Source organism: Stenella coeruleoalba, assembly GCF_951394435.1.
Source record: "Stenella coeruleoalba genome assembly, chromosome: 6".
Lineage (NCBI taxonomy): Eukaryota > Metazoa > Chordata > Mammalia > Artiodactyla > Delphinidae > Stenella > Stenella coeruleoalba.
This window is the reverse complement of record NC_137151.1, coordinates 100,280,555-100,303,727: the sequence shown is the minus strand read 5'-3', so window position 1 is coordinate 100,303,727 and position 23,173 is coordinate 100,280,555. Positions and strand designations below refer to the sequence as shown.

Genomic DNA, 23,173 nt, shown 5'->3' with positions numbered 1-23,173 from the left:
AAAAGATTACAATACCTCTAAGTATACTAGTATGATGGTAGAATAAAAAAGCAAAATCTCCCCAATGTCATTTTGACTCAGTCATTTTCATTATGGAAAATGATCTAATTGCAAAGAACAGAGCCACACTTTTAAAAGGGGATAAAATTCTAATATGATTAAGTGGCTCTCATTTCTGAAGCCCCAGGCATTTGTCCTATAGGAATCAAAGCAGCAGAGTCAGGAGGTCCGGCGATTGGGAAGGCAGGGACAGAGAATGTACCGGAGGGAGACTTTTAGGAGGGTGCGTAGTGTTGTAAGTCAGGAACTGCTTGTTGGATTAACGTTTTAACTTAAAATTCTACCAATTATTAATTAGGTTTTAAATATAGAATATAAATTCTTAAAATTTTTACCTTACTTGTTATGGGCTGAATGTTTGTGTACCCCCAAAATTCATATGTTGAAGTCCTAACCCCCAATGTGATGGTATTTGGAGGTGGAGTTTGGAGCTCTCTTTCTGCCATGTGAGGGTACTGCAAGAACCCTAACCTTGAACTTCCCAGCCTCCAGAACTGTGAGAAATAAATGTCTGTTATGTAAGCAACCCAGCCTGTGGTATTTTGTTACAGCAGCCTGAACTAAAACATCATACAAATAAATTGTTATGCTTCTTAGCAGGTTCTCTTTTTCTGTGGCTCTCTCTGCTTGTCTCTCTCCAACTGTCTCACTAATTATTGATTGATGGCAGTGTGCCAAGTGCTCAGAGCTTCACAAGTATCAATTTATTTAAGCCTCACAACTCATTATTGTATTGATATAGATACAGTCCAGATGTATATGAAATATAGATGTAATTATACAGTTGTCTGTATGTATGTCAATACTGTATCTACAGCCATCTGTAGCATCTGGGTGTATCTACATTTAAATCCATGGATCACAACACAGACTCAATGTGTAACACATACACAATGTATACACACATTCATGTGAGTTATATGAGCACGACTCATCAGGGATTAATTAACCTGTGATGTCCAGAAGATGAATATGATGAAGGATATAAGTCTAAATCTCACTTTCTCTTAAATAAGGTAACTGGGACACCTTCTTTGCCAGATATATGAAACAAATGAAAGATTTGATGATTGAGATCTTTTCAAGGATTCTGCATTTGAAGAGACATAGTAAAATCAAGAGTGGAGAACAGTACATAGTAAAATCAGGAGTGGAGAACAGTAATCTAGCTACTTAAACTGATTACTAACAGAACATGGTAGAAATGAATGCCCAGATTTCTGGGTCTCTGAGTCAGTGTAGGCATGGTGAGTTTTTTCATATGTGTGTTTCAGGAGGGAAGAGTTGCTTGGTTTAATATGAAAAAAACTTCTTTTTCTTACAGAAGAACTTTTTTCTCAGTTTAACTCTATTGTCCTGGTAGTTGGTAATTTTGGCAGTAAGTTATCGGTCAAATTTGTTTCTTTATCTTCCGGGTCTAGGTCTTCACAGGTCTTTTACTATGAAGTTGGGAGAATTCACATCAAGGCTGAAAGCCTGATTCCATTTCAAATCCAGAGCCCTACATATAAATTTGACCCTGGAGACTGATTGGTAATATGTGGTTGAAAATTAGAGAATGAACCACTGCAAAAAACACTACAGCCCAGGAGAGAGTTGCAGTGTTTCCCGATCTTTACATTACCCTGACACCTCTTAACCTCACCAGGGTTTCTTTCAGTGACCACAGAGCTTTATGTAGCAAAGCCTAGAAGTGGAAATGCTGGGTCAAAACATAAAAATATTTTAGAAGTTTCTATTATGTGCATCAATTTGTGCTCCCAAAATGTGTGTTGATTTGCAACCCTACCCATAAAATGTACGCAACAATTTTAAAAGTATTAATTTGAGAGGCAAAATCGCATTTTAACTTGCATTTCTTTGACTATTAATGAGGGAACATTTTTGACGTGTTTATTAACCACTTTCACTGCTTGGTTTTTAAATGACCTGTTCATGTCCTTTACCTAACAGGCCATCTGAAAATAATCATAGCACATGTCCAAATAAAGAACATGGTTTCTTGGAACAGATTGTTTCTCTGTATTTTTTAAAGAAAGGTATTAAATGAAAGCATTATTATCACTATCAGGTTAACAATTGTAACTTGGAGAATGACAAGTACACAGAAAATTTCTCTATCCGGTATTTTAAAGCAAAGGCTTTTATTTCTTTTCTAAGAAGGGAGTGCAGGATGGGATGATTCCCTGAGTCTCAGCACAAAATTGATAGTGAACTGTTTTCATTGTGGATCATTACCACCATCCCTCACACCCAGACTTTAAGTTCAAGCTATTAGCTATCGACATGTTCCCCATTCATTACTTCAACCAAATGTTGTATTTCTAGACTGTTTTCCTGGGACCGTTTACAGTCTAGAAGAAATTTAGATAAAGAGGCCAAAAATAATCACATTTTTCTATGCTGCACAATATGGCCAGAATATATAACATTTTAGAGAGTTGTTAGCGTTCACTGAATAGTGTCTGAGTTTCACAAGGACATTTCAACATTTAAGCAATTCTACCTTTTGCAACAATTCTACCAGGAAATTTAAGGAATTCCTTACATCTTCTAAAGTGCCTTGGGGTCCGTGACAATGTTATTATTTCTCCTTGGCCGTATATACCGCTCCCATTGTAAATCTCTGCCTTGTAGGTACACGAGAGCAGTTAAGCAGAGATGCCCGATTGTTGGAGGAGGTCATCAAGAGGACGTGACCGATACCTGACATATGAGCTGCACCTGGACAATCGGAGGCTCCCCACCCTCCGTTCCCATAGCCGGAGCCATTTTCAAGGACACAACCTTGAGAGAGCAATGTTATTGAGACCATCTGGACACTGAACTCAGATAAAACCTCTATCTCAACTTTTAAGATTCCGGCAGGCAGGTGCAGAGATCTACTTCTTGTGGCCGCCCAAGACAAGCTTCATATGTAAGTTCCTTTGCTAATTAAACCGGCCACCTACCAATCTTTGGTCTCTCGTTGCCCTCCATGTCCACGGGCCGGTTTCAGATTTCACCCAGGGAGCTCCTAAGGTTCTGAAACAACACAGATACACCCTTACTTCATATCCATGATCTTTCAAAAATTTCTGCCCAAAGTTTAAGTATCAATTGGTATATGCTGTACAAATAATAAAAGGAAAATCATCCTTGCTTTATATCCAAATTACACTTAAAAAGAAAGAAAAATATTTAGCACCTTACAATCTCTAACTACTTCCCCTGGAGTAGTTTTCTCACTGATGAATTTCTAGAGAACATAACAGCGTGACTGTAAAACAGTCTTGGCACAGGAATTGAGGGTTTGGGCCACCCCTAGATCTACCCGTTAGTGTGAAACAGAAAGAGTAAACTGGTTAGTGCCCAGGTGCAGTTCTTAGGCAGACTAGACTAATAATAATGATAAGTCAGAGCCCCAGGTCTCCCAAGGGGACAGTAATGGGAAGGCAGAGCAAGGAGCTTAGAGTGGAATCGATGCTGAAGGCCCAGCTTTAGGATCCAGGGCACACTAACAGCACAGAATGAACCTCAGAGAATAACAGAGCCTACTGGTCAGTGCTGGGCTGATAAACCCCAGGATGAGTTGGCAGCTGGGGGTGACCTGTATGGCCAACCAGAGATCTGTAAGTCCAGAGTAATATCAAAATTTCCTTGAAATAGCTTAAGTTCTTCCCGCCTCTGTCTGATGGTTCAGTAACTAGAGCGGAAAAGGGCCTAAAGCCTGAAGACTGCCTCTAAAGGTGAGGCGTTCAGGAGATCAGACTCAACAGTGAGATGGGATGGGCAGTTTTCCAAGCCAAGTTTCCCATGTACCTGCTCCATCCACACTCTCCGTGTATTACCTGGACAATTCCTACATTGATGGGGAAGCTTTTTGATTCTCTAAGCTGGTGGATATATAGCATCCAAAGAGCTAGCCTATTTCTTCTTTTAAAAATCAAGTATGGTAAAAGCATTTTGGAAAGCAGTTGGGCAATTTATCATCTTAAACATATGCTTATCATAGGACCTAGCAATTCTACGATGATGTATTTAGTTAATAAGGTAGCTATTATCACCCCCATTTTATAAACAAGCCTCCATGAAGGGTAAGTGATTTGCCCAAAGTCACAGAGTTAATGAGTGATGGGAGCTGAAATTGGTATTTAGGGGCATGTTCCCTCTACCAAGCCTGGCATTCCATTACACATGGCACCTCCTCAAAAAAAAGAAAGAAAGATTTTTATTCCAAGTTTGGTTTAGGAGAAAAGTAGTCAAAAAATGAAACACTTTTTAAAAAATAACTCATTATTAAGAAAAGTGTATTTTTCTGAATATTTCCATCATAGTGATTTTAATAATACCATTCACATGTTTCTTGTTTTATTAAAATATATGAATATTTACGGCTTCCCTGGTGGCGCAGTGGTTAAGAGTCCGCCTGCCGATGCAGGGGACACGGGTTCGTGCCCCGGTCCGGGAAGATCCCACGTGCCGTGGAGCGGCTGGGCCCGTGAGCCATGGCCGCTAAGCCTGCGCATCCGGAGCCTGTGCTCCGCAACGGGAGAGGCCACGGCAGTGAGAGGCCTGCGTACCGCAAAAAAAAAAAAAAAAAAAAAAAAAAAAAAAAAATATATATATATATATATATGAATATTTAATATGTCCAATCAATTGTTTATGGTGCTGACTTCATAAAAATGGGGCCTGTATGATTATTACTAAATAGTTCGCTAGAGTTTTTACGGAAATCAATTTCTCATTTCAAGGCTGATTTGGGAAAGAATGAAACATGCTCACTTGGTTAAATGTCATGAGTTAAACAAGACTATTATTTTCCTGGAAAACAATTTTACATTCATATCCAATTTGTTTACTAGCATAGAATATAGGTCTGTAGAACTTATCTTTAGTAATTTCTCTATTCTCTGGATATAAACATAAACCTGATTAGAGAATAAAGAAACCTAAATAGAATAAAGAATAAATAAAGAATAAAGAAATTACTAAAGATAGGTTCTATGGATCTATAATATTATGCAGCAAACAAATTGGAAATGAATATAAAATTTGTTTTTCTGGGGGGAAAAACAAAATGACTATACACTTTGATTAATATAAATAGGCCAGAATTTTACCTCTAATGTAAGACAGAACCACACAGGGCTTGTGAGGGCTGGCAGTGTATCAGAATAAAAATCATGACTGCACCGAAGAAACTTTTTTATATCCTTTGTAGTAACAACTAGTTAGACTCCAAAGAGCATAGCTGAGAGGTACTGTAAGGTACCTCTGAGAGCTGTAAGGTACTGCTGGCAATACTCCTGTTTGAGAGGAAGTAGCTATTATTGAATTTTATTGAAACAGAAATAACTTTTCACCGAAATAAAAGTTATTCTTTATATGTGAGTTATTATTTTCAGTAAGTGAAGATCTGCCAGTAAAATGAGTCAAGAAAGAAAACTAACAAAGAAAAACTACCAAAATTTATAGAATCATAGGTCAGGCTCTGTTTAGAACTTCCATGACCTTAATTTAGCAATAAATGCTTGCCTGTGAATTCAGGCTTAAATTAAATTCATAGGAGCCTAATACAAATCCAGCAACAATCCTTAAATAATCTGGCTACTTTCTTGCCTTCCTGTATTTTTCCATGTCCTTATGAAATTCTTGAGCTTTCATGAAGAGGCCATTATATTTCCCGCATGTATACTTATAGTTTTTTACTAGTTATAACATTTATTCATATGAAAGGTCTGGGTTAATCATTTAAAAATATTTACTAAATGCTTTTAAATAGGAACTGGGAGAAAACCCATATTGTCAGGTGCCCCGTAAATTCAGTGCCACCTGGAAACTCCTGAATGGCCCACTGAGTTGGCTTGATAACTTAATTAAATTAAACCAAAACAGATCTGGATTCTGTTAAGAGCTCAAGTAAGTCTTAGGCACTAAGGAAGGATACCAGCTATGCCTATGAGACCAAACATGTCTGAATAACAGTTTTTCCCCCATTTGAATCTGAATTCCTGGTTTTATGTGTACAGACAGACCATTTTAAAAAAAAGGAATAAAAAAAAGCACATGTTCTCAAGCCCCTGAGGAAAGGGGAGGCATTAGGTGCTGAAGACAATCATCTGTCAAATGTACCTTAGACACTTGAAAGAGGCATTTTCCATTACAGGGGTGGGAATGGGAGCACATAATAAGGGAAGATGGAAGGGGGACTGGGTACCGCAGAGAACAGAGCTCGTATATGTGAATATGACCAAGGCATGTGCTAAATATTATGAATGAAGAAATAAAATGCTACGTCACTGAGTGGAACCTAGATTTTAATTGATGATTCAGATTTCTTTTTTCTTATTCTTACTTAATTGCCTGTGTCGGCTGGGGAGCAAGTCCAAAAATAATAGCAAAACCCTGTGGGTCCTCTTACGAATCAATTTACAGACTGTAAATGAGCTTCTGCTGATCAGTTCTCGTCGTAACATGAAATTTCGACTTCAAACAAGGACAAGTTTTACAACCATATTTAATCTTCAATCAAACAAAACCTATCTGATGAAAATCACATATTTGGAGTCCTAATTTTATTTGTATGTACAAAATACGTTAAAATCTAACAGCAGGGGTTTAAATAAGAACTAGTCTAAAATAATATGGATAATAAAATTTCTTCTCAAGCTTGCCGGGTTGGTTTTCTTTGTACTACTTCTTAGAGTGCTCATTTACATTAAAAAGTATAGTAGTTCAAGTTATGCCATTTAACACTATATTATTTTGGCAAAAATGCAAGCATTACTGACTGAAAAACATAAAACAACATGGTGAATTTGGCATGCTGCTACAATGTGTGATATGGCAATGGAGGTATCAATAATTCCTTCTAGAATTATTAGCGCCTAATAATTAGGCATTAGACTCTCACAAGCTGTAAGGAGCCGGCTATTCCCAGGTCACCCAACAGGCATTTGTTACATATGCGCAGGAAAAAAGCGGGAAACGCTCGGACCTATGTGGGCTTCACGGAGAGCTAGAAAAGTCATTCTTATTCACGAGGAACTGTCAACTTTCACAACTCAAAGGTGTGCCGGAGACACGAACGTCTAGTCATCCCATCAGAAGCCAGCTCTCTCTAACTCCTTCTACTGAGCCCACAACACTCACGACTCAGCTTCCCTCTCAGTTTCTCCCTCTGACGTCCCATCCCGGCTGACACACGCAGTCCCATGTTCTACTGCCTTCCCCGGGACATCCAAACGACCGAGAGAGAGAATTTGGCTGGATCCATTAGACACTATCCAACATGGAGCGTCTCTATTGGACTGAGTCCTCAAATCAGATCACCTCATTGGCTGGTGGGCTCTATGCTTCTAACCTATGTGGCGAGTTGCTTTGGGCGTAAAGAAGGGTTGGATCCATCAGTAAGGGTCATGATAACCAAGTCACATGACAAAAAAACTGAAGAAACTACAGCTAAACATAGTAGCACTCTGTCCCTAGAGTGCCGTGGCCTTGTCTCTAGTTCAACTATGCAAAGAACTGTTACCAAGGACACAAAAGTGAGTAAGGAGAGGTCCCTGCCTTCCTAGGGCAGTTTCAAACTATTAATATGTTTTTAGGTGGGATTTCATGTTGATCATTTCCCCTGTGAATTAGAGTATACATACACACAGCAATTTGGGAAAATGTTGCAAAATCACACAAGAATTGAGAACCAAAATAACATGAAGCAAAATAGCCATGGGTTGATTTATTTCAGGGAAACCCTCTATTCACTCAGTGGTTTATTACCACCAGGATAGAGCATAAAGTGCTGCTGATATAGTATGAAGAATAGCACATGCCATGTTGCTGAGAAGTAGCAGACAAAAATCCCACTCCTGTGGCAGCCAGACTGAATGTGCCAGATAGCATCTTCCCAACTTGGATTAAGGCAGTGAGTATCCACCTTCCAACATAACCAAAGAGCTGGGATTTCTCAGTCATCTCATCCAGTTTCTCCAGTGTCACCGATAATTATATTCACTTCTAATGGACAGAAGAGAAGCACAATCCTCTTAAAGTAAGAAAAGTCCTTGTCATTTCCACCTCTGGGCATTTATAGATGGACACAGAAAAGAAACAACAGGAGCCCTGTGCAGTAGAGATGAGAACAGTCAAAATATAGAATTTACTAAAGGAATCATTTCCAGAATGCTGAGGTGTACGCTTCTGGAAGCAGCTTGAACTGCATTCCCCTAAGGAGTAGCTCTTTAGTGATATCATGTTGCCGTTTGGCCCTTTAAGTGATATTACTGGAGGGGATGATGACTGTCAGCCTGGGGGACTGCAGCTGCCAGATGGGTTTTTCCTGGATGAAGTGGCAAGTTAGCAGCAGAAATGACAATCAAATTCTATGTGGAAAAGTCTAGAAGAAGCTGCCAAGTTCTGCTGCCGATAAGCTAAAGGACAATTAATTATACCTAGACATTCTTGAGCAATCCCGATGTGCAGCAGCGCTCTCAAGATGAGAAGCTAAAAGGCAAAGATGGTGGCAACACCAGGAGTCTGGCTCAGGCGTTGTATCTCCCTGGAGTGTGCTCTGTCCAGGAGATGACATGTGTCTGTGGACAGGGTCACAGTTATGCTCATGGCATATTTTCCCATATTGAGCTAATTAAAAATTTCTCTTCCTAAAAAAAAAAAAAAAAGAAAATTTCTCTTCCTGGTATGCCATTGTCTATTCTGATTTGTTGCAGATAACAGGACTTCAATTAGGAGAAGAGACTGGATTTTTAAAAAACATTTTTAAAACAGTAATGAATAGAGAACTACCTTTTACTTTGGACAGAGAAAACATTGTATCAATGATCCAACACAGCATTTAGATATAATCGTTATAAAATTTCGTCTGACTTGGCCTTCTGCTTCTGGGCAAGGTGAGATAATAGGGACCAGATTTACCCTCCTGCTTGAAACAATCAAGAAAACCGGGCAAAATATACAAAACAGCAGTTTTCGAGACGGCAGCAGATATTAGCCAATAAAGGACAGCAATCCTGGAGAGAGAGGAAACAAGTCAGGTGAGTCCTGTTTGTCCCCAGTTATGCCTGGAAGGATCCTGTTCTACTCCCTGGGGTCAGGAGACAGAGCTGAGAATCCAGGGAGAGACCAAGACCCTGAGTTTGAAGGGCAGACTACTAGAGGAGAGAGTTGCAGAGAGAGCGAGCCTCAGAGATCTGCAGAGGATGGGTATCCAGCAGGGCACTGATCTGACATACGTGAAGAAACTACCCAAGGCCAGGGAGAGAGCCATCAGAAATGGCTCTACAGTCATCCCTCATTATCTGTGAGGAATTGGTTCCAGGCCCCCCACAGATACCAAAAGCCACAGTTGCTCAAGTCCCTTGCAGATGGCCATCCATATCCACAGATGCAGAACCCAACTGTGTATCTTCATTTCACTTGCTTAGCTTCAAAATGTAGAGCAACTGGTTCTTTGGATTGGGGAAAGAGAAGATATTTTAATAGGACAGTAAGAACAAAAAAGACCTTCTAACTTAATCTCACTAAAATCAACGTCTCTAAGGTAGGGCTCTTCCTATCCACTGTAGAATCACTCGTTTTGTTGTTTTTGTTTTGTTTGTTGGTTTCAGAAGAATAGCAAAGATAGTATAGACAGCTTCCATCTACTACTATTTCTGTACCCTGTTTCTCCTGTACCGTTTCTCCTACTATTGATGTCTTACATTTAGTAAAGTACAATTGTCACAATTAATGAATCAATGTTGAAACATTAATTCAAGTCCACACTTTATTGAGATTTCTCTAGTTTTTCCTAATGTCCTTTTTCTGATAGTCCTCATTTGTACAGCCTTGACTCTACTATTTCAGGGATGCGTGGACAACAAATTTATCAAGCATGTGCTCTGTCAAATGAAAAGCTTTTAGTGTTACCTTCATCTGACAAAAGAATTACACTCAGTAAAAAATATTAAGCTATTTCCAACTTAAACCTCCATATGAAAACGACATATTCTAAGATTTAACGCACTCTTATAAAAGAATAACTTAGGACTCTGGCAAAGATTTGGGGGACTTGGGTTCCCCCAGTCCCACTGGTCCCTCTAACGGCTTCATACTGCTCTGCCAAGCAGATCTGTAAATCTTAAAATCAAGTAGTGATACTTCAGAGCCCTCCACTGGCCACTGCTCACTACTGCAACCTCATTTTGGTCCATTCTTGACCCTAGTGATCTCCCTGAAAATATCCTCCTCCACCAACATGAGCGAGGTCAGCTTTTAAGGCACCTTGCTAAAAGCCACATAAGTGCAAACAATGTCTTAAAGGTGAAAATTTATACAGTTAAAAGTTTACACCCTGCCACACATATTGTGGCAAATTTGAAAACTTTTAAAGTAATAGTCAGCAAACAACAACCAATCAGGGCCAAATTCAAGACACCTAACTCCAAAGATGCATTAAAGGACATTGACTGCAGTAAAATTATCTTTTCATAAATTTTATTTTCAATTTAACAAATCAGGAGAAGATATAAAGTTTAAAAAATTTCTTAATTAAAAAAAATGTTAACTTCTTTCAGTAAGGTGAAGACATCAGAAAAAATTCCTAGGGCAGCAACTGGTGATTTGCTCATATATCTCACTCATGACTATCAGTTTCAAATCACTTTACTTTGATCTCTGCCTCATCTTTCTTCTCTTTTGTTTTGGCCTAAGACATCAGTATAGATGTTCTGGAACAAAAATTTTCTTCGGGGGCATAAATTGTCAACAAGAATGAAATCATACCAAGTATCTTTACCAACCACAATGGAATGAAATGACAAACCAGTAACAGTAGGAAAACTAGAAATTTCACAAATATATGAAAATTAAACAACACATTCTTGACCAACCAAAAGATCAAAGAAGAAATCACAAGAGATTAGAAAAAAATCTCAAGATAAGTGAAAATGTAAACACAACATACCAAAACTTAAGGGATGCAGTAAAAGAAGAACTAAGAGGGAAGTTCACAGGTGTAAATATGTACATTAAAAAAGAAAGAAATCAATAACCTAACTTTATACCTCAAGGAACTAGAAAAAGGAGAACAAACTAAACCCAAAGTTAGCAGATGGAATGAAATAATAAAGATTAGAGCAGAGATAAACAAAATAGAGAATAGAAACACAATAGGAAAAAAAATCCAAGAAACTAACAGTTGGTTTTTTGGAAAGATCAACAAAATTAACAATCCCTTAGCTAGATTAACTAAGAAAAAGAAAAGAGAAGACTCAAATAAGTACAATCACAAATGAAAGAGGGGACATTACAACTGATGCCACAGAAGTAAAAAGGATCATTAAGAGAATACTACAAACAACTATAGGCCAACAAATTGGATAACCTGGAAGAAATGGATAAATTCCTAGAAACATACAACCTACCAAGACTGAATCATGAAGTAATAGAAAGTCTGAACAGATCTATAACTAGTAAGGAGATTGAATCAGTAATTGAAAACCTCCCAACAAAGAAAAATCAGGACCAGATGGCTTAACTGGTGAATTCTACCAAAAGAAGAATTAATGCCAATCCCACAAAAAAATTGAAGAGATGGAAATACTCCCAAACTCATTTTATGAAGGCAGCATTACCCTGACCTCAAAGCTAGAGAAAGACACTACAAGAAAAGAAAATTATAGGCAAATATTCCTAACGTATATAGATGCAAAAATCCACAGCGCAGTGGTTGAGAGTCTGCCTGCCGATGCAGGGGACACGGGCTCGTGCCCCGGTCCGGGTGGGTCCCACATGCCGCGGAGCGGCTAGGCCCGTGAGCCATGGCCGCTGAGCCTGCGCGTCCGGAGCCTGTGCTCTGCAACGGGAAAGGCCACAACAGTGAGAGGCCCGCATACCGCAAAAAAAAAAAAAAAAAAAAATCCACAGCAAAATACTAGCAAACTGAATTCAACAGCATGTTAAAAGGATCAGACAACCATGATGAAGTGGGATTTACCCCTTAGATGCAAGGATGGTTCAACATATGAAAATCAATCAGTGAAATATACCACATTAACTGAAGGACAAAAAACACTTGATCATCTCAATCAATGCAGAAAAAGCACCTGACAATAGTGAATACAGCTTCATGATAAAAATACTCAATAAACTGGGAATACATGAAAACTACTTCAACGTAATAAAGGTCATATATGGAAAGTCCACAGCTAACATCAGTCTCAATGGTGAAAACAGAGCTTTTGCTCTAAAGACAGGAACAAGGCAAGAATGCCCACACTTGTCACTTCCATTCAAAATAGTATTAGAAGTCCTCGCCAGAACAATTAGGCAAGAAAACAAAAGGCACAAAAATTGAAAAGGAAGAAGTAAAATGATCTCTGTTTGCAAATGAAACGTATACAAAAAACCTTAAAGAGTACACACAAAATAGTTAGAAGTAATAAATTCAGCAAAGTTGCAGATACAGAATCAACACAGAAAAATCAGTTGTGTTTCTATACACTAATAATGAACAATCCAAAAAGAAAATTAACAAAACAATTCAATTTATAATAGCATCAAAAAGAATAAAATACTTAGGAATAAACCTAACCAAAAGGTGAAAGACTTGTACTCTGAAAACTACAAAACATTGCTGAAAGAAATTAAAGAAAGAGCAAAAATGGAAAAGCATCTTGTGTTCATGAATTGGAAAATTTAATATTGTTAGTATGTCCATATTACTCAACACAATCTACAGATTAAACACAATCCCTATCAACATGCCAAAGGCATTTTTTGCAGAGATAGAAAAATTCACCCTAAAACACCTCTAGAATCTCAAAGGACCCAAAATAGCCAAAACAATTTTGGAAAAGAAAAATGAAGTTGGAGAGAGATCTCATACTTCCTTATTTTAAAACATACTACAAAGCTATAATAATCAAAATAACAATGGTACTGGCATAAAGACAGATATATAGACCAATGGGATAGAATACAGAGCTCAGAAATAAACCCTTGTTTATAGTCAAATGATCTTTGATAAGGACCACTCAACTGGGAAAGGACAGTATCTTTACCAAATGGTGTTAGGAAAACTGGATATCCAAGTGCCAAAGAATGAAGTTGGACGCTTATTTTATACCACATACAAAAATTAGCTCAAAATGGGATAAAGACCTAAATGTAAGACCTAAAACTATAAAATTCCTAGAAGAAAACAGGGGAAAAGTTTCAAGACATGAGATTTGGCAATGATTTCTGGATATGACACCAAAAGCACAGGCAACAAAAATAAAAGTAGACCAATGGCACTACATCAAACTTAAAAACGTTTGTGCATCAGAAGATACAATCAATAGAATCAAAAGGCAACCAATGGAATGAGAGAAAATATCAGCAAATCATATACCTGATAAGGTGTTAATATCAAGAATATATAAAGAACTCCTACAATTCAACAACAAAAAAATCAAGTAACCCGATTAAAAAGTGGCCGAAACATTTGGATATTTCTCCAAAGATAATATTTAAATGACCAACAAGCATATGAAAATACACTCAACGTCACTAGTCATCAGAGAAATGCAAATCAATACCACAATATTATGTCATGCTCATCAGGATGCCTACCATCAAAATAAATAAATAAATAGATAAGCATTGGAGAGGATGTGGAGAAATTGGAACACTTGTGCACTGTTGATGGGATTGTAAAATAGTGCAACTACTGTGGAAAACAGTATGAAGTTTCCTCAAAACGTTAAAAAATAGAACCACCATATGATCCAGCAAGCCCACTTCTCTGTATTTACCCAAAAGAATTTTTAAAGGAATTTGAAGACATATTTGCACTACCATGTTCATAGAAGCATTATTCGTAATAGCCAGGAGGTGGAAGTAATCTAAATGTCCATTGATGAATAAATAAAGAAAATGTAGCAACATACACACAACGGAATACCTTTCAACCTTAAAAAAAAGTAAGGAAATGCTACAACATGGATGAACGTTGAGGACATTATGCTAAGGGGCCGAATCCAGTTACAAAAAGACAAATACTGCATGATTTCACTTATAAGGACGAATCTAAAGTAGTCAAATTCATGGTAATGGAAAGTAGACTGTGGTGGTTACCACGAGCTAGGGTGAGGGGGAAAAAAGAGTTAATGGGTATAGTTTCAGTGTTTGCCAGAAGAAAAAGTTCTGGAGATGTATTGTGCCATGTAACAGTTCTGAAGTATATGCTTAAAAACAATTAAGATGATAATTTTTAATTTCTTTTCTGTAATTAAAAAAAATAGGTTTAGGGACTTCCCTGGTGGCACAGTGGTTAAGAATCCACCTGCCAACGCAAGGGATGTTCAAGCCCTGGTTCGGGAGGATCCCACATGCTGCGGAGCAACTAAGCCCGTGCGCCACAACTACTGACCCCGCATGCCACAACTACTGAGCCCGCGCACCTAGAGCCCACGCTCTGCAACAAGAGAAGCCACCGCAATGAGAAGCCTTAGCACCGCAATGAAGAGTAGCCCCCACTTGCCGCAACTAGAGAAAGCCTGCGTGCAGCAACGAAGACCCAACGCAGCCAAAAATAAATAAATTAATTTAAAAAAATAGTTTTAACAAGTCTCTTTTAGCGTTAACCCAGGAATTTTATAAGTAATTAATTTCTGACACAAGACGTCAAGATAGTGGGGACAGAAAACTGGTACTATGCATACGCCTTTTCCACCACTGTTGGGGGTTGAGAGGGAGCAGAGCCAGGCCGCCTGGGCATCCCTGGGCACAGGGGCCATCCCCTCTGTCCAGCGGTTCTCACTTTCGCCCTGTGAGTCTGGGCATGGTGAGTGGGAGTCGCTGTGCTTACAGCTGCGGGTTGCAGCACATTGGATCCACTTCAGGGATCCTGTGAAGGGTGGGAACAACTAACAGTGGAGGCTGCCCTCCAGGTGGACTCAGCCATTCCCTGATGGGCAAGGCCAAGCTTTCTAGAGCGCCCCATAAGGAAACCAGAAACAGAATTGAAGAGAGGCGGGAGGACAGAAAAGGCCAGGTCCATATGGGGCAAAGTGAACCCAAGGATTTAGCACCCCCTTTCTGAGACCTAAAGAGGAGAGTTATTTACTGAAGAAAGACTTCAATTCTCCCGTCGGAAGGGGGTGAGAATGAACAGAAGACAACACTGCTGGGCCGGGGGCACCAACTCCATCTCCTCTTAATTTCCTCAAGCAGATTCAAAACAAAGTGAAGTTGATTCTCAGTTTATTGTAAGTCCTCTTTTTACAGTATAAGTCTCCAAAAGGTCAAGGCAGTTTTATCTCATAAATAACATGTCAATCATATAAAACAGCTGGAACCAAAGTAGAGAAATATATACAATATAATACATTAAGTATTTTCAGTATTGTTAATTGAATTTTTCATATTAAATTAAAAGAGGCTATTTTGATTTACAATGTCATTTCTCTAGTTAAAATTAAACCTGTCAAAGACATAATATACATTTCTTACAAAACAAGCAGAGCAGCATTAATAAAACTGCTCATGATTGTAATTTTTATTTTTCTATAATACAACTGCACCCGTGTTACAAAAACAAACAAAAAAGGCATTGCACTAGATGGTTTGAATACTGCTTAAGTCAGTATGTTAACACTTGAGGAATAATGAATGGCCTGATCTGTTTCACCACCAGGCTCATTTGCAAGGGTTTTCACTCCGCCAGCTAAGCAAACTTTCTATACAGGTAGATTATTTTCCTCAGCAGTTTTATACAAGCCCACGACACTAATGGGTAAAAAGCCAAGGAGAAGCTGATGCCACAAAAAACAATACAACCCTACTATTTACAATACCCAATAAAGGCCAAAGCTAGAAAACCACTCACTGCTGGATCAAGGAAAAAATTATAAGTAGGACATTCTGTAGGAAAATTTGAATATCTATAAATTTAAAATATTCAATAGACTACAAAAGGGCTTGCAACAGCTTATTCCCCTTATTTTTCTTAGGCTTGGGTAAGAAAAAGTGAATCTTTTTTATTTTTAAATAAAGTTTTGATGGCATCAAAACACTTCACATTTATAAATAAGATTTTTATACAATGCAACATGTTCACATAGCTTTCTTGTGCTATCAATTATTCTCAGAATTCATTTTTTTATTCTAAAGAAGAAAGTATTAAGATTTCTTCCTTGTTCTTAACTTATCACCATCAAGGTTCTCCAGGCCTCAATGGGGAATTCAAGAGAGGTAAACAGCCATTCAGTGCCTGACACTGAGTACACAGTATTTGAAAAGGCTTATGTATCTGGTAGTGGCCTAAACAAGAGCAGCAAGAGGCTGGGTATATAGTTCTACCACTCAAAACAAATTAAATTTTATATTTCCCCTCCATTAAGACAGTTTTAAAAGGACAGATCACCCTTGCAAGGCAACAAGTATTGTTTCAGATTATATCATATTGAAATTTTTTTTAGCCACAAAATTACCTAAGCAGCAGCAGTACTTTAAAAAAAAATCGGTTCTTCAAGTCATGGGCAAGGAAAATAAAATCAACATGACACATTATTGTCAAGAGCTATTCCAATGGAGCATTCAAGCTATACACGTGGTACTGAGACTGAAACAAAGAAACAACGTGATTACAGCTGCGGGAAGACCCCTGCCCCTGGAAGTGCTCCTGACTGGGGTGAGGGAAATGGACAGGATAAATAACCCCAAGCCTCCTGACAGAAAAAATAAACAGATGCAAAATATGTTTGCATTCAATATGAGATGCAAAATCCATGTTCCTGACACATGAGAAGTGAATAATGTTCCACATCTTTCAGCCCTGTACAACTCCTTTACTGGCCTTTGATATCAAAACTAAAATCGTCATTGTTTTGTACGTTTTCAAAAGGCACATCACATGTTAAAAAAGAAAAAAGTGCTTATCATCAGATCAGTAGTAAGTCCTTGGTCAGTTTGTTTCTAGTACAGAACAAATCATGTTTCTAATAAGCACCAAACACCAAACTAATGCTTTTGTCTTCTCGAGCAAACTTTCCAAAATGTTCCTATTTTACATACTTAAGTCTCTGTAATTGGAATGTAACCAGATTTTTTTCTTATTATGTGAAAGGTGCAATAGAAACGTGCTACTATAGGAAGCCTGAAAAGAGTGGAACCCTTAAAATTTTACAAACCCCAAATTATCCTTATTTGGGGTATTATCCGTAATAATAATCCTTATTATGGGAAAGAAACCAAGAGAAAATATTCGGGGTTGTGTTATTTCCTCAAAGACAGTTTAGTATACTTCTGATCACTTTTTAACTAAACAAAAACTCTAGTAAACAATAAGTTTCTCACTAAGAATATCTTAACTGTTAACATTTCTCAATAGTCAGAACTGGCCTAGAAACTGGTACAGAAAGTTAGAAAACAGGGATGTCCACACTGGAAACTTCTTAATTTTACAGATGCCACATAAATTGCTAGTTATATTGAAAAGGATACTTTACCTTTATAAAAAATAAAGCAAGTGCTTCCCTCACCCAATTTATTGGATCAGGCCTAATTTATTTTTTATATTAAAAAAAAACCTTTATTAATAATTATCCCTTTGGGGATTTAGTCACCGTAGACTAATTTACTAATGTTTCCCTGAAAGTGGGAGAAAAACCTAGAGTATGAGCATGTGTAGACAAGTGCAGTTCAGCATATTACTTGCTCAAAAGCTGTAAATAAGCTTAAAAAAAACAGCTCCAGGAAAAGGCTTAAAGTTAATGGCTGTAGCCTCCTGTCACCCACAGACAAGTAGAGACAGAACTTGAAAAATATCAAACACACTTGAAAACAGGGAAAGATACAGAACATGACACGATTCTCAATTTAAGTCAAATTCCTCAGCAAAACAAGAATAGATTGTATCAATCTGTTTAACTGGCCATTAATAAAATAATTCAGAATTTTTTTAAGGTTTCAGAAATTCTGATAAGAGGTAACATTAAATTGTTACATAAGAAACACAAAACAAATTCACCAGCTCTACAAATGCTTTCTAGGTAAAGAATCTGTCCAATATGATGCCAGGAGAGTCATAATCTATGAGACACTGTTTTCGCAACAGGATTGTTAGCCAATATGACAACCGATTTTTTCACCGTATCTCATCTCTAACCATACATTTGTCCTCAGCCCTTTGAAATGTGCCTAGATTTCAGCTTAAGTGAACAAAATGTTCATGCAATGTCCCAGCCTACGGATAGCTCATTTGTAGGTTTCAAAAACCAAAGTGCAAATCCACAGAGTTTTAACCCTTCAGGCTACAGATGGCCTCCACAGCCGCAGAACTGAAAGGGCTTTGCATATAGTGGTGAATGTGATGAAGGAATAAAACATGTAGCTTATTTTTGGTCCTTGGTTCCAGGCCCCTTTTCTTCCTGGTCCATTTCAAAATATGTGCTTTGTTTCAGCAGTTCAGACCCAAGCCTGTCCAGTGGTCTGGTACCATCAGGAAATACTTGTCCATTGCTTCACAAAATCTGGTCCTATACAACTCTGGAGAGACCACAGTCGGCATTTTACCTAGGATTATGAAAGCGAAGAGGGAAAAGGAAGCCGTTACATAATTGATAAGACAACTGACTTCAACGTCTATGTTCTTTCATGTCAACAGACATAAAATGCCGTGGTCTGTAAGCAAACACACCACGGCGGGCTCAGAAAGGAGGGAGGGTGTTCACTGTGCCACATGACAAGGGACAGGTCCTTCTTGGTAGGAGGTTTTTTTTTTTATTTTAAAAGACGCTCTTGCTTAGAGATGAGAGAAGTCTAAAAGCACAAATGGCGCTGACAGCTCTCAGAGAACTTAGAGGATTTCAAGTGTTAATTCAGGACAACCTCCTGTTCAGAACTTCTGGCCTTTTTAACTTACCATTTTGAGAACCTCTGGCATCTTAACACAAATTTAAAACCCCATATTTCCCCACCTAAACAATTCCCCTTATTATTTGATCACCTTGGAAATGATGATAAAATCAAAGATAACCACTTATGTTTTAGAATTTTTTTTTAAGTATCCATTTAGTATATGGTAACTGATGAGGAAGATAATGAGAACAGTTTAAAGAGTAAACAGAACAAAAATTCTGCTCACCTTGTCCTCCTAAAATTCCTGTTGATTTCACAACCATCTCAAGCTTTTTGTCCCATGTAAATGTTCGGATATAATCTGTTGCAGGGGGCGAGATTAGCAGTAAAGGTTCTCTTAATAAATATAAGCAGATGACAACCGCAATTACCATTACTATTACTTCTACAATAGCTATTGAGTGCTGGCAATACTGCAGGTACGGACAATATGCCATGGACTGTCCTAAGGGTTTTTACCATATTAATTCATTTAATCCTCATAACAACCTCATAGGGCTTCATCTTCAAGTGACTTTTGAATACAGATATTTTTGGTAAAAATAATGAAAATGGAAATGAGGAACCTGAATAAAAGGTACCAGAACAGAAAAACTATTATTTTTAAAATTTCAAATGAAAGTTTGTGAAATTATTCAATAAGCTATTACTACACCAGATAGTCTTCAAATTTCACTCTGGCTTAAATCATGAACTATACATAAGGCATGCTCATCAACTTACCTATAATTCCAACTACCAGCTCATTGCTGGTATCATCTCGCCCAACCAGCAGAGAATAATCTATAATGAGGTGGCTAGAAAGGAAGTGGGAGTCGCTACGGATTGAGGCTCTCAGCACAGCTTTGGAATGAGAACGGATATACAGAGGGTTGTCTCGAACCATTTTTAAGAGATTTTCATCCAGCAGGACTACATCACAACTCTCTTTCCCGGTATCTGTTTTTACATTTCGATTCCTAAGTGAACCCTTCAAATCAAAAACCTAGCAGAAAGAAAACTCTCTGTCATTTATGTGTGAGCTGTTACAAATGGTTAATTAAATTAAAAAGGCAGAAAGTTTCCTTGTAGCCACTACAGTTATAAACACTTTAAAATTTAATTTTAAAACCTAATAACTTATATGTCACTAAATGCATACACTGTAATTGTATAATACATAAAACACATGGTGATGTAATTGTATCATGAAATTAATAGCTAGGTACTCATTTATTGAAATATTTCAGAAATATACTGACCCATTTAATCAACTCTAAGAAACATTAACAAGTAACTCCAAAAATATATTGTTGAATCATAAAGCAGTTTAAAAAACAGATGCAAACATTCAGAGGAAACTTTTAAGTACTGATACCAAAACTGTGCAATTACTTAGGACAATGTAGAAGCAACAGCGTATCTCTAGGAATTTCTGGGCATTAGGAAAAGCAACGCACTCAAAGGTCAGGGACCTGGGTACTAGACCAGTGCGACCTGAAGTGTTATTCAACAGACCACTGCTAGACAGGCTTTCCTGGTTCATGATGACAGAGAGGCTAGTGCCAGAATGTAAATCAATTACATCATTAAACCCACAATTTAGTACAGCAGATGCTTCTGCCATAGCAAGACATTCTCGATGAAGAAAGCAGTGCATTAAATTACATTCTATTGATTAGTACAAGCTCTTATCTCACCACGGACTAGAAACAGTTCAAGGACCAGCACACTGAAGAGTACTGTTCTAGAATCTAGACCAACCTGAGTTCTAGGCATAGCTGTGTGACTTTGATAAAGTACTCAATGTCTCTGAGCCTCAGTTTCTTCATCTTTAAAACTGTTACGTTGCATCTGCCTTCTTTTTCTATAATTCTGTGTTTCTAGGATGTTGGATATGTTAAATTTTAGGACCAGTCCACAATATTCCTCTTTATTCTTTCCTACAGGGTTCAATAACTCAAAAGTTAAATTTTGCCTAGTAACCAAAGTTTAATATTTACTCTCAAGTATCATGTTACTCTCTGACTCATTATGTTCAGGAAGCAGAAATACAAAGGGTAAATGCTAGCTAAATGCTTTGCATAGTCCAGTATCCTTACCTGTGCCATCTTTCTCCCATAGAAAAGATTTTCCATGACAAGGAGATCTAGCTTCTTCTCAGTGTTGTTCTGGGAATTCTTATAACCAATTCTGTAAACTCCAAGAATCTTGGCCAATGCAGTGGGCCTCTAATCAAGAAAAAAGTAAACTCTTATCAAAAAGGACTATGTATGAATATTATGCTTAGTGAAATAAGTCAGTGAAAGATAAATACTGTATGATATCACTTATATGTGGAATCTAAAAGTAATACAAATGAATGTACATGCAAAACAGAAACAGACTTAGATATAGAAAACAAGCTTGTGGTTACCAAAAGGGAAAGGGAATGGGGGAGGGACAAATTTTTTATATGAGATTAATAAACTACTCTGTATCAAACAGATAAGCAATAAGGATATATTATATACACAGGGAATTATAGCCATTATCTTGTAACAACTTACAATGAAGTATAATCTGCAAAAATACCAAATCATTATGCTGTACACTTGAAACTAATATTGTAAATCAACTATACTTCAATTTTTCAAAAGGATTATTTATAATTTAATACCAATATCTGGATTATTGATGTATTACCCAAACATGATTTTCTATTAATATGATCAGTCAGAGGACCTTAAAACAAACTCAAACCTTTGAATCTATGAAGTAAAGCAGCAATGCCAACAAAATTATTAGATCTTTAACATTCTCCCAAGGGGTAATCGTTCTCAATTTCTCAAACTCACAAATTTTATTATGACATAATTCCTCCAATAATAGGCAATAAACCCATAAATGGAAAAAAAATCTATGTGACTCCTTCATACTCACGGGAGGCTCACTGCTTCATGACAAGTGGGTAATCTCTCTATATATATGTAGGAAAAAGAGTTTGAAATCCCTGCATTCTACCACACCTCAATAGCACAGCAGAGATCTAGTCATGTTCTGTTCACATATTACCACGGAGAAAACTGCCATTAGGACTCTCAGGATGTGAAAAAGCCCAGTAGACTTACAGATCAAGGTTTGGGTTTCTACCTTTTGTTGAACGGCATTTGTAATATAATTGAAGTAGTGTGGTGCAAAGTCAAGGAAAGACTGGACTTCCAGACGAGGCATTTGCTTCAAAATGAATCTATCATCTAAAAGGCAAAAATTTCATGTTTATTCAATTGCAATATTTACTGAGGTATTCCAAAATAAATCATTCTAAAAATCCCAAATGATCTGTTTGCTTCACATTTTTAAGGGATATTTTCTGATACCACTGAGAAGATTTTGATCAGAACACAGTTCTCAAGTAATTGAAGGTTTGGAAGGGCTTCTGAGGATTTATATAGTCAAGAAATCTCTACTTTCGACAGTACCACACCTGAAGTCATAGCTAAATGATCTATTTTTTTTTAACTACCAAGTAAAATGTTATAAATTCCTTTGTTAACAATCCAATAAGTAACAGTTATGAAAGTTCTTATCTAGCACGTCTTTCCTGATGCATTTTCTCAAATAATTTCGCTTTCAGTGAGTATGGAAAATGGAATGTGAAATAAAAATGCTCATGATCTTCTGTAAAACTTTGTAGGTTAAGAACTTGGCCTTCTGGTTTTCAGGTCAAATGTTTCTATTTTTATCTTTCTCTCATGAGCTCTGAGGTACCTTTTGAGTCTTCTAGAAGTTCTCTGTTATTATTTACATTTGGAAAACTCAGGACTAGAAAGAATTTAATAAGGATTTGATCAATATTTGTCTCTCATTACACACCGTACACCATATATTCTTTTAAATGTGCTTCTTTCATCCTCTCAAGCATAAAAAGAAAAACATGTTTGCAAAAAGACAGTATCGTATTACCTCAGTTCAAGGGATTCATAAATTATCCGAGGGAAAAAGATGGATACCGCTTAATTAGTAAATGATTAAAAAGACTTACCTTCAGTCGCGTAAAAGGCAGCTCCTGATTTGCCTCCTCGGGCCTGCCACGGAGAAGAGTGAGAAAGGGAACGAATAAAATCTTCTTCGCTGCTGCCCAGAATCACTTCTCGCATCTTATGAAACTCTCCCGCATAGTAGAGACGACAGTAAAACTTGGCGTTGGCATCGGAAAATTCTATAAACAGAAGTGTTTTTTTAAAAAAAAGCTCCTCTGGATCAGAAA

At 37.5% G+C, this 23,173-nt stretch overlaps 1 protein-coding gene across 11 annotated transcripts in view; it reads right to left on the bottom strand.

Moving 5' to 3' along the window:
- Nucleotides 1–15,288: 15,288 nt before the first annotated feature.
- The window catches only part of PIKFYVE (phosphoinositide kinase, FYVE-type zinc finger containing), a gene marked incomplete at its 3' end in the record, with an annotated part of 81,678 nt that continues 73,793 nt past the window's right edge, over nucleotides 15,289–23,173 (bottom strand). For 10 of the 11 annotated variants that reach the window (XM_079925293.1, XM_079925294.1, XM_079925296.1 and 7 more), the window contains 6 exons: nucleotides 22,949–23,125; nucleotides 22,057–22,160; nucleotides 21,027–21,155; nucleotides 19,669–19,930; nucleotides 19,172–19,246; nucleotides 15,289–18,600 (listed from right to left, as the gene is read on the bottom strand). In XM_079925293.1, coding sequence (XP_079781419.1) covers nucleotides 18,485–18,600; nucleotides 19,172–19,246; nucleotides 19,669–19,930; nucleotides 21,027–21,155; nucleotides 22,057–22,160; nucleotides 22,949–23,125 — 863 coding nt within the window. Of the gene's footprint in view, nucleotides 18,601–19,171; nucleotides 19,247–19,668; nucleotides 19,931–21,026; nucleotides 21,156–22,034; nucleotides 22,161–22,948; nucleotides 23,126–23,173 lie in introns of those variants that run through there. The other variant, XM_079925290.1, reaches the window with a different exon arrangement.